Below are 12,500 nucleotides of genomic sequence, written 5' to 3'. Positions count from 1 at the left end.
GCTACTCTAACTCATAACGCAGGCCGTAGCTGTGACTACATGCACACTATCTTTGGATAAAAAGCTTCTGTGTCTATGTGAAATAAAACCATGGGATGTGTTCTTAAACTTTCAATGTTGCTCATCTGTCTTCCCTTATCAACCACCCGTAAGTCTTCATATTTGTTTATTTTATGGTATTGGCTACAGTATGCTCCCTATATTTGACAGCTTTTGTCTAAAGCAAGCAACACATACAGACTAGGCTTATTAGTTTAAAAATATATAGCCTATGAATAACTGTAACAATAACCACAGTTTATTCACTTTTTTTATCTAACCTTTATTTAACCAGGAAAAGTCCCAATAAGTTACAATAAGAGTTATTTTCCAAAACGCTATATCCACCATTTCAATGAATTTTCCGAGTAATTTCAGTGGAACTGTATTGGGTTATGTTAAGTTGATTTATCTTTACTCAATCAAAGCAAAACAACTGCATTTTTATTGATTTTACCTGAAATACACAATTAAACAACATGACCTTTTAATGTTTTCAAAAATGGATTGATAGCGTTTTGGAAAAGAGCTCCTTTCTTCTTCCAGGGAGTCCTGGCCAAGATGGGCAGAAAAGAAAAAAGTTTCAAAACATACATGACAAGGCAGGACAAAGGTTACATACTACAGTACATCACAAATCTGCACATACACTATGCATACTAGAACACAAACAGGACAATTACACTTAACCTAAGCTAAACCAGGCATACAACTTTAAGGGCACCAGTCCTTTTTAAAAACACTTACATTGTTTTGTCAGAGTTGACTTTAAAAGGTTTTGAAAGATGGAGGTGATTGTACATTCAGGGTGCTTTGGAGTTCATTCCAGGCATTTTGGTGCGTATGATGAGAAAGCTGTTTTATCAAGTTCTGTTCTTGTTGATGGAATAACTAATAGTATTTTTTCTGATGACCTTGTCCTGTAAACACTATTATGGTAAGATACCAAATTTGAACTGTAGAGGGGTAATTTACCCATTAGAGCTTTATCAAGGAAAATCAATAAATGGGATTTCCTTCTGAGGGAGGACCATAGTTTCATACAGTGAGTGATAAAATGCATATTTTTTTTTTTTATTATTATTTTAAAAAAACAAAACTGAAGAGGAGTGCATATAATTAGGTAATCTAACACTGCTAGGAATGTGCTCTGTAACCTTTACCTTGCTGAATAAGGAAAACACATCTTTAATCTAAAATAAAAACCCAACTTTAAAAAAAAAGGCTCTCAATATGGACCCCAAAAGACTCATCTAACCAAACACCTACTGTAGGTATTCATAGCAAGTTACTCTTTCTATTGGAGTACCATTTTGTGTTAAAATTGTGAAATCTATAAAAGAATGTGAATGCGTAAAAACCACTGATTTTGTTTATTTGAGCATTTATTACCAATTTTAATCCAACAAGAGATTTCTGCATCTGACTAGGGAGGCAGACTGTAACCTATGAAAAGCTTCTTTCAATGGCTTGCCAGAGGTTTACAAAATCTGCATGAAGATGAGCTTTTGTTTGATTCAGATTTATACCTAAGTTGTTTACATAAATAGAAAATAGAATAGGACCCAAAACTGATCCCTGGGGGACACCATTTTTTACTTCTAGCAAAAGAGGTACAGTTATTTAATGCCACACACTGAGTTATCATTCAGGTAATTAGAAAAACAATTCAGCACAGAGCTGCTAAAGCCTACCTCTTGCAGTCTTTGCAGAAGAAGATGATGGTCAATGGTGTCATGCTTTAGATAAGTCATGAATAGAGCAGCACATGACTTTTTATCATCTAAAACATTAACAATAGCATTTGTAACAGAGGTTACAGCCTTATTGCCCTATGTCCTTGTCGGAAACCAGACTGAGTAGGACTTAAAATACAGTTGTCAGCTAAAATGAAAATGTTTTTGTTGCTCATTTCTAAGAGATTCCAACAGTTGGCCAAAACAGTTAGTCTGGACATTGGACAGTCATGGTCTAAAGCCAACGGGTCTCCACTTTTAGTAGTTCAAGAACAAATGCAGATTTCCATGATTTGGGAATATAACTGCTATAGACTAAGATTAAAAATGCTAAGTAAACAAAGAGGTTTTGATTAACCTTTAGTACCTTGGTCTACCTCCCATTTAGTGCTGCTTGTTCTCCTTGAAATCCCATTGGGGGGCGTGCACAGGGCAGCGCTAACTGAGCTGTTTAGTAAGTAGAATTAAGTTTTTGTCTTTTGTTTACTGACTTGTGATAAGTTGGATGGGCCATAACTGCTTTTATTATTAAAGCATTACTTGGAGGTTCATCTCATTTTTGTTTTATTCAAATGTATCACTGTCTTTAATTCAACTCATTTAATAAAGTTGTTGAAAAAATAGCAAACGGATTATAAACAAATATATCAAGAATAGGCCTTCAACTAAAGTGCTTAAAACGTTTGTACTGTACCTCTATTACAACTGAACTACTGAACTGAACTGTAATTCATAAATTCCCATAAACACACTCCCAAACCTTGTGGAAGCTGCAAAGGACCGATGTCATATTAAACCCTATGGATTAAGAATGGGATGTCACTTAAATTCATATATGAATCAAAGCTTGAGACCCAATACTTTTGGCAATATAGTGTATGTTGAATATACTGTACATAGAGAATCCAATATTAACACTGTATCACTTTATTAGGGGTCAAAACTTCGCTTTAGTAGGATGCAGGAGAGTGTTAGGACCAATACAACAATGCACCATAACTACTGCAACTAGAAATGTGCATCTCCGTGGAGGAGCTGCAAGAGTGGGCTTGCTCACCAGGGGGCAGTGATGTGAACGCCTGAGCAGTCCCCCATTCATTTCAATGGGGAAACGCCTCTGGTGGAGCATGACGGAACTACAAGGGTCAAAAAACTGGAATACCAGAAAAACAACAACCGGCAGCCATCTGACATTACTGTAACAATCAACCTACACCGGATCGGGCCTGATTTTTTAGTGTTCGAACGGCGTCGATAGCTCAAACGCTCTAGGAGAAGAGGCGTCTTAAACAAACGGGCAAAGCCTTGCAGCAAGCCCACTAATTAGTTTTAGGTCTGTGTGCAAGAGAGGGCAACAAAGACTCTTGCACTTAGGAAACTGGCTAAGTTTCAGGTGGATAAAACATTGATGGCACTATTTTATAAAGCTTTTATTGAGTCAATCCTCACATTCTGGGACAAAGAAATAAACTGAACTGAACTGAACTGGTTGGTGTATTTGTCAGCTAGCCAGCCTATTCCATAGACCTCTGAAGTTCGCCTACAAAAAAGCTACCATCTTTGCCCATATAAGGAGTTACGGTATCTGACGATTTTTCCTATGGGAAATTAACATGGGGATTTGGAATTATCACACCTGTTAAACTCTCGCGGGGAAGACAAAATCGGAAATTCAGGTGTTTTCCTGAACACACTTTTGTCCTCTGCCTTCGAGAGGAATCTGTGATCTCCGGTATGCGAAAGCGGCAGACTTTGATTTTCGCTACCCCAGAGCTAACTTGCAATGCAACTTGCCATTAAGTTAGTTAGCCAGTTAGCTCTGGGGTAGCAAAAATCAAAGTGTGCCGACCTCACGAACCGGAGATCACAGTATGCACAAGAAGGCAGAGGACAAAAGTGTGTTCAGGAAAACGTCTTTATTTAAGACTATGTCGTGCCCGCGTGAGTTTAACAGGTGCGATAATTCAAAATCCCCATGTTATTTTCCCATAGGAAAAATCGCCAGATACCGAATCTCAAAGATGGCAGCTTTTTTGTAGGCGAACTTCAGAGGTCTATTGGGTGTGAATGCCATTGGCCAACAGTACTGCTTTTCATACTTGGGTCAGATGTCACTCTTGTACAATTTTTAAATAAGAAATCTGCTGTGCATTCACGTATTGATATTTGTGTTTTAAAAAAATCCAACCCTCATGAGGTTTCATTTGAGAAAATCTGGCCCGCTAGGCCACTACCTAATGAGTCCCCCCTGATATACCATCAAAACTAATCTGGACATCCTATCAGTACTTGTTGCACGTGAAAACATGCTAACAAAAAAATAAATACAAAATAAATAAATAAAAATAAGTTGTTTAAGCTAAAATCAACCAGCTGTTGTGTAAATAGGCAAACACTCACTCAGTCATTCTGCTGCAGGGGCTTCATTCCCTGTCTGTCATCTTGTAGTTTCACCTGATTTACAGTGTTGTGTCTCATTCTTCTGTGTTTTTCAGTTACCCATCGCCTCCAGTACTTCTACACTGCTACATCAGGAGTCCCACACATTCCAGAGTTTATAAGCGTTGGGATGGTGGATGGTGTGGATTTCAGTTACTATGACAACATCAATAAGAGGAGTGTACCCAGGCAGACGTGGATGGAGCAAATAAATGAGGAGGATCCGGATTACTGGGGTTCAGAAACACACCTGGCTACGATGTATGAGCAGATCTTCAGGAAGAACATTGAAATTTTAGGGAAGCGCTTTAATCATACTGGAGGTGGGTTCAGTCACTCTCTCTTAAGTAAAATAGTGTGTAATAAGAGCCTTAATTGCCTATTAGCACAGGTCATTCACTAAACATAATTTAGGCAGGGGAGAACTGGGATGCAAATGTAACAGGGTAAAGGTGATGCACCATTTGTGAAAAGAAAGAGCTTAAATCCAATAAAAGTTCTGGCTTCACACCTGAAGAGACAAACAAATCAAACCAAAGGACCAACATCTTACCTTGATCTAATACCAGTGTCTGGTTTATTAATGTTAATTTAATGGCTGTTAGTTATACTCTGGGATCAAAATGCTTTTAATTGAATTGTGCAAGCATGATTGCGGATTGTGAACAGAATGTTTCAAGTAGTTTGGGTTTGTACAGTGAATATAAGAAATTCTTCTCATGGAAACATATAGACATTTAAAAACCCCAAGTGCCCCAAACATATATATATACAGTATATTAACAGTATACAGCCTACAGCTGAGGTTCTACACATGATGATTCTACACCAATATAGATTATCACTGTAGGTCATAAATAGATAAATAAATAGATTGATAGCCAGACAGTTAATGGAATACATTATCTGTTGTCATTGTACACTTTTAATTTGTCTTGCTCCTCTGTGTCTCTTAGGAGTGCATGTCTTGCAGAAGACGTATGGCTGTCAGTGGGATGATAACACTGGAGCCACTGATGGTCATGAAGCACTTGGTTATGATGGAGAGGACTTCCTCATACTAGACCTGGAGAACATGAGATGGATTGCAGTAGTGCCACAGGCCGTCCCAAGCAAACTAAAGTGGGACAATACAGAGCATTTTCTAAACAGGGACGTTTATTTCAAAGAGACGTGTGTTGAATGGCTGAAGAGATATGTTGATTATGGGAGCAGCACTCTGGAGAGGAAAGGTACAGCAGCACAGACCACACTCAAGCAGTTTATAGGAGGCAGAATTGCTCTATTAGTGAAGGTCATACTCAAAATGTGTTATAAAAATGTTCACTATACGGCTCTTCAGAATACTAGAGTTCCACTTACGTAAATGTACTTTTCCAATGCTTAGAATTCTGATATTTCTGAATAGTAACTGCTACAAAATAATTGTGTCATTGGTAACTAATTTTGTGCATCTGAATTATGTTTTCACATCTTGCATGACATTTTTTTTTTTATTACTTTGAGAGAAAGTAAAAACAATATGCTAAACTTGTTACTGTAACTTGCATGCCTACAGTAATGATTCCCACTGTTGATCTATCTTTATGAAACCATTTGTTTTCAGTCCCCCCAGATGTCTCTGTGTTCCAGAGGAACTCCTCAGCGGTGTGCCACGCTACAGGTTTCTACCCTGAGGGAGTGGTGATCACCTGGAAGAGAGATGGAGAGGAGATGCAGGAGGATGTGGATGTGGGGGAGACGCTGCCCAATATGGATGGAACATTCCAGAAGAGAGCTGTGCTCACCGTGTCACCTGAGAGGAGGAAGAGCCAGTACACCTGTGAGGTGGAACACATCAGTAGAGAGCCCATCATCAGGACCCTGAGTGAGGAAGATGGTAAGACACAATGTGGATATGCCTTGTTGCGTTAGTCTGGTTTTAGCAACACTTCCCAAAGAATGTTGAAATAGAATATAACTGTTGTAGCACAATCTGCTATTTCTGTATTTTCATCTAGTGTGTAGTTTAAGAATGTTTGATGTGATTTTGTTTTTTTAATTTATAATTTATAATAACACATTTTGTAATTATATTTTTTCCTGTAGGAAAATTCCAATACCATACCATCACATTAATTATTATTGGTGGTGTTGTGATTGTCATTGTGATTGCTGTGAAGACATGCTGTGAACAAGGCGACAACAAGACACAACGAAACACAACTAGATCAAGAAAGGAACGGAACAAAAAGCATACAGCAGACATATTCTTGATATGCTGTAGACAAGACATATGTAGATTAGATGATTGGGAAGACAAAAGATTATTGAATGAAGAAGAACAAAACAAAAAGCATACAGCAGACACATTCTTGATATGCTGTAGACAAGACATACATAGATTAGATTATTGGAAAGACACAAGACTATTGAATGAAGAGGAACAAAACAAAAAGTATACAATAATATACTTATACCGTATACTCTCGATACAGCTTGTATGGAAGTGTAGACAAGATATACATGGATTAGATTATTAGGAACACAAACTTCTTTCTTTGTGTAGCAGGACGAAGACTGCTTAGTTCTAAATGGCTAGCAATTAACTTGCTCTCCTTAACCCGCCCCTCTGCTTTATTGCTTGCACCTGAAAAGGCGGTCACATCCTTATAAAGGGGGTGGAAGAGAGGCCATGTTGGAATGGGTCTGTTAGATGCGTGATCCCCGGACGGCTCTCACCCCAGCTTTTATGGGCTCTGTCCCAAGCAATTGGTCAGTACTATGGCTGTTTTGCAACAAGCCAGCGATTAGATTCACTCGCCCTGTGCACTGGATCTGCTCTGGTCATCAAGGACTGCTAGGAGCACCCTGCCCCGTGGTGCCTGCTCCCTTGTTATTTGTACTCCATGTTGACCAAAGTGGCCTGAGCTCGGGTGGAAGCGGACAGACGAGGCTGCTCTGTTTCGGCGCTTTTATCAACACTGTATGTGTGTGTGTGTGTGTGTGCGCACATGTTGCATGTGCTGGCCTGGGCTCTCCACCCTCCCGGCGACATCCCAGCGGCAGCCAGTGAAGTGTGTGTGTGTGTGTGTGTGTGTGTGTGTGTGTGTGTGTGTGTGTGTGTGTGTGTGTGTGTGTGCGCTCCAAGGAGCAAAACATTACACACAATGTCTGCTTCACCCTTTTTGCAAAACATTACACACAGTGATTTGTAAAACTCTACACACATTTCCACACCTTAGACACAGATAAGGATTGTGAGGTTACTTCCTTGTCATTACAAAGCCCCGGATTGTCAATGACTACACTAATGAATGAATTGGATAATCACATCCACCAGGTGTGTAAGCACAGATGTGCAAAATTGAAAACACAGCACTCAGGTGTGCTATACAGTCTTGTTGCTTTTGCAGTTGCTCTTCAGAGTCAAAGTGTGTGTACTTTATGCAGTAGTTTTTGTTTGTCTACAGATTTTATTTGTTCAATTGATTTCAGTGTTTGTTGATTACTGTAACTGATTATGGCTAGAAATACTGTAAGTATTGAAAGAAATACAGTACTTGAAATATTCAGTCTACAGCAGTCTTCAGTGTTGTACAGTGCAAGTGCAAGTTTATAGACCTATTTATGTAGGCCTACACTTTCCCTATGTCGAACTAATTATGAAGAATGTTGTGGGTTTGTCACTATTTTTTGGACATCTAAATGATCCCTTACATAACAATGTCTGGGCAAAAATCTAGCACATGCTATTTCCTAAAATTAGCTTTTTCGCAAATGTGTTTTGCATTTATCACTGCAGTGTTAAACTGGCTGCAATAGTGTGAGGACTGTGTTTGTTAAATGACAACTAATAGCATTTTTACAAATATGTGTATATGTTTTGACTGAAGTGTGTATGTTTTGACTGAAGTGTTTCATTTTGCAAAGAATCTGGAAATTATGCAAACTGAGTGTGGCGTTTGGATAGCTGTGCTTAAATTTTGTTAAAAAGAACTGTAATTCCTTAACAACTATTTCCTTGTCCCTATGGAATTTTATTTATAAAAAAACCCCCAAAGAAATGGGTTGCCTACTACCAAGAATGAACTTGTAGGAAAACATTCTGTTGGAAGTAAGCTCCCTGGAAGAATAGCCCGGCCGCACCCACCTAAATCTTCTTTCAGGGGGGGGGGTGTTGCAAAGTAACACAACCCCCCCCCCCCCCCCCCCCCCCCCAGGGTGAGGCAGGCGAATGACTGTCATCGCGGATTTGCGGTCAACAATACCCCCTGGCGGTAGAAAATTGCAATATGTTAAGTGGAATCGAAACTTAACTTCACCGCGATCTGAATGTAGTCCTAACTTCAGCCTCGTAGGCTACATAATGCATAACGTGTTACATGCACAGCTCAAGTGATGTGGGCGGGGTTGGATATCCAGAGATTAGAGACTAAAGTGCATGGTCAGTAACAGACGTTGACACAGTAGCCTACATGTGGGGCCAATACGGGTAGAATAAGCCTTTTGATAAAGGCTGCTGCGTCTACATGGAGGTAAACCATGGGATTTGTTCTTAAACTTGGAGTTCTGTTCAGCTGTCTTCCCTTATCAGCCGCCGGTAAGTCTTTATATTTCTTTATTTTATGGTAGGCTATGCTCCCTATTTGGCAGACATTTTTGTCTAAAACGACGTAGGCTACAACAAAATAGCCTACAGAACATTAGTTAAACATTATAGTTAAAGATAAGCATAAGAGTAATAATGACAACAATAGGCAATAGTAAGCCAAAGCCTATCAAACACTGACCGAAATAAAGTAACCTGATCACAACCCATGATAAATGAACCTTTGTGTCCCTTTGAAGAGTGAAGACATTGCACTTCAACACATGCACACATAGGCTACAGTAGTTTTGTAATGGAAGCAATAAATTGTGATGTTAATGTTTGGTGTGGCCAGATCCAGTACTACATGAGGCTTCATGTACATATACTTCATGACTACTGTAGGCTATATCCAGATGCCAGTGCTCTGTGAGCGCTAGCTTCTGTCTGATGTATAGACAGTTTTTCAGGTCCATTTCTCAAACAATCATTAACATTTTTACAACAGTTAGTGCATTTTTCAAAACAGTTAATGCAAAATTCACCGCATGGATTACCTGCAAACGCATGTACAGTATCTTGCTCAGAATCATGGCCGTAGATTTGTGTGGGGACATGTACACCAATGCCAATTGACACTGAAATGTCCCCATCACCAATATTCAGACTGAAATGTCTCCAATACTCAGGTTCAAACGAAAAAGAAGTGCCTCATGCGGTATAGCTACACAAAGGGTTAAATAATTTCCCACTTTAGTATCGTCTCACATAATACGTCTTTGAGACAGGTCTGGTTTTTGATTGGCTTAGCTCCCTGTATGCTTAATTCAAAGTGTTTGGCTCACTTATGGCTTGTGTGGAAAATGTAGTGTGTAAGCAGTTGAAAAAACTGTAACATAGGTTACCATTTTTTATTCACTCAGGGGGCGGATGTGTGTATATTAACTCCTATCCTGAAAGATGCATTCCACAGTAGTTGTAGGCTTGTGATGTACTTTAATGACACCCCCCCCCCCTCCCCCAGCTGCACTACCGTATACGTTTGCTAATGATTTGCTAGCCCAGATAACAAAGGTGTGCCAAACTGGCTTTGATTGCTGGTCAGATTCCATCAGGCAGCCAAAACTCAAAGGTCAGTTGATGGTGTGGATGGTTGTTCTTTCTTGGAGGAGGAAGGCTAAGCTATCATATGTCCACTTCCCTATCTGCTAGACTAGGGTATTAAGGCATAGCCCTGTCTGTAACATGGGGCTCAGACATGCTCTGTCTGTCATCTTGTAGATTCACCTGATTGCAGAGACGGACATCCCGGTTCCAGAAAGTAAAAGTCCTGCCATACTGTAGATTATTTCTACCTGTGCACATAACACCGGTGATATCAACTAATGATCTAATGTACCTGTGCACACAACACAGGTGATATCACTAATATCTGATCTACCTGTGCACATAACACAGGTGATTTCACTAATGATCTGAGCTATCTGTGCACATAACACAGGTGATATCACTAATATCTCATCTACCTGGCTGCTAATGAGGATGAGCTGCTTTACTAAACGGTTGGACCAAATACTAGGCAGGACTTTTACTTTCTGAACCCGGGATGTCCGTCTCTGATTTACAGTGTCCTGTCTCATCCATCTGTGTTCTTCAGAGCTCCACACCCTGCAGTACTTCTACACCGCTACATCAGGAATCCCAGTCCTTCCACCGTTTATAAGCGTTGGGGTGGTGGATGGTCTGGAAATTAGTTACTATGACAGCAATCGGAAAAGGAACGTTCCCAAGCAGATGTGGATGAAGCAACTGGATCAGGATTACTGGGATTCAGAGACAGAACTGTCTAAGATGTATGAGCGGATCTTCAGGGTGGACTTAAACATTTTACGGCGACGCTTTAATCATACTGAAGGTAGGGTCAGTCACTCTTTCTAAGTAATTAAAATAAAGCATGAATAAAGTATATTGCAGTTAGGGAACAGCAAACTTATTCTTTTATCGTGTTATAGTTTTTGGTGTGTCTTCATATCTTTGAATGTGTACTGTTGGGGCATATTTCATTTGATAATTTATTCAAAGGGAGGGCAATGAAAGTGCCTACTAATGCTATTTGATATACACTTGGTGTTTCAGTGTATACTTGACTCAACTCACTTCAGTATGAATACAGTTACAGTAGGTGTACACTGTATTGCTATAGCTTGGCACAAACCCACGTAGGTATGCTCATTTATTTGAACGGTAATGAGTAGGGCTACATATATACACACACAAAACTCAAGCAGTTTATAAAGTTTAGGTTACGCTCAAGTTTACACCAATAAGATTGAAAGCCAGGCATTTAACGGTACACTTCTGCTGATTTGTCTTGTTCCTCTGTGTCTCTTAGGAGTGCATGTCTTGCAGAGGACGTATGGCTGTCAGTGGGATGATAAAACCGGAGCCACTGATGGTTATGAACATTGTGGTTATGATGGAGAGGACTTCCTCTCACTAGACCTGGAGAGCATGAGATGGATCGCAGCAGTGCCACAGGCACTCCCAAGCAAACTAAAGTGGGACAACACAGAACGTTTTGTAAAGAGGGACGTTTATTTCAAAGAGACGTGTGTTGATTGGCTGAAGAGATATCTTCATTATGGGAGCAGCACTCTGGGGAGGAAAGGTACAGCAGCACAGACACTCAAGCAGTTTACAGGAGGCAGAATTGCTCTTTTAGTCCTGGACTTACTGAAACAGGCTATTCTTAATGTGTTATGAATTATGTTGATTATACAGCTACTGCCGTAAATGGACTTTCCCAACACTTCAGAGTCATGTTTTCACATCTTTCTGCAAGTAATCTGTTCATTTATCGTAAAGCAATTTTGTTAAACGTGAAATGTGTAAATGCATACAGAATGTAACACCGGAAAGTTGCATTAAGTTTTTTTGAAGATGATCTTGAGAAGTGTAACCTGCGTTGTGTGGAACCACCGCGGTCCAGCCCTGCACACGCCCGGACTCGAACCCGCGAGACAGCAGCACCTCGGATCGGGAGTCGAGCGCGCTAACAATCCAGCTAAAAGCCCAGGCTACTAGCTTTCATGCCAGCAGCGCTCTTGAAGTGTCGGGGAGTGAGGTTTACTAACGTTCAACAGCATAGCTAACCAGCTAGCACCCGTTACACTCACCCCCCTAAACCTCACTCCCGATCCGGGTCACGGCACCAATGTAACCTGCGTTGTGTGGAACCACCGCGGTCCAGCCCTGCACACGCCCGGACTCGAACCCGCGAGACAGCAGCACCTCGGATCGGGAGTCGAGCGCGCTAACAATCCAGCTAAAAGCCCAGGCTACTAGCTTTCATGCCAGCAGCGCTCTTGAAGTGTCGGGGAGTGAGGTTTACTAACGTTCAACAGCATAGCTAACCAGCTAGCACCCGTTACAGAAGCAGTAATAATATGTTATAAGTGAAGTCCACCTGCTGTTTTACATGCATGCCTACAGTAATGATTCCCACTGTTGATCTATCTTTTCAAATCTATCATTTGTGTTCAGTCCCCCCAGAGGTCTCTGTGTTCCAGAGGGACTCTTCAGCGGTGTGCCATGCAACAGGTTTCTACCCTGAGGGAGTGATGATCACCTGGAAGAGAGATGGAGAGGAGATGCAGGAGGATGTGTATGCTGAGGAGACGCTGCCCAATGAGGATGGAACCTTCCAGAAGAGAGCC

General features: G+C 40.6%; 2 protein-coding genes across 2 annotated transcripts in view; both read left to right on the top strand.

The window, feature by feature from the left end:
* LOC134092404 (major histocompatibility complex class I-related gene protein-like) overlaps positions 1-8,203 on the top strand; it is an 8,225-nt gene extending 22 nt beyond the window's left edge. Inside the window, exons 1-5 of the mRNA XM_062545244.1 lie at positions 1-148; positions 4,271-4,537; positions 5,171-5,446; positions 5,821-6,093; positions 6,303-8,203. The exon at positions 1-148 is cut by the window's left edge and continues 22 nt beyond it. Coding sequence (XP_062401228.1) covers positions 91-148; positions 4,271-4,537; positions 5,171-5,446; positions 5,821-6,093; positions 6,303-6,736 — 1,308 coding nt within the window. The 5' untranslated portion in view covers positions 1-90 and the 3' untranslated portion in view covers positions 6,737-8,203. The remainder of the gene's footprint in view (positions 149-4,270; positions 4,538-5,170; positions 5,447-5,820; positions 6,094-6,302) is intronic.
* Positions 8,204-10,171: 1,968 nt separating this feature from the next.
* LOC134092409 (class I histocompatibility antigen, F10 alpha chain-like) lies at positions 10,172-12,494 on the top strand (the record flags this gene model as incomplete). Its single annotated transcript, XM_062545253.1, has 3 exons — positions 10,172-10,699; positions 11,177-11,452; positions 12,328-12,494. Coding segments are annotated over exons 1-3 (564 nt in total), but the record flags the coding sequence as incomplete, so codon positions are not given.
* Between the last annotated feature and the right edge of the window lie 6 nt (positions 12,495-12,500).

The sequence above is a fragment of the Sardina pilchardus genome, chromosome 9 (assembly GCF_963854185.1).
Source record: "Sardina pilchardus chromosome 9, fSarPil1.1, whole genome shotgun sequence".
Taxonomy (NCBI): domain Eukaryota; kingdom Metazoa; phylum Chordata; class Actinopteri; order Clupeiformes; family Clupeidae; genus Sardina; species Sardina pilchardus.
Note: the sequence above shows the minus strand (reverse complement) of the source record. Positions and strands in the feature narration are given on the sequence as shown.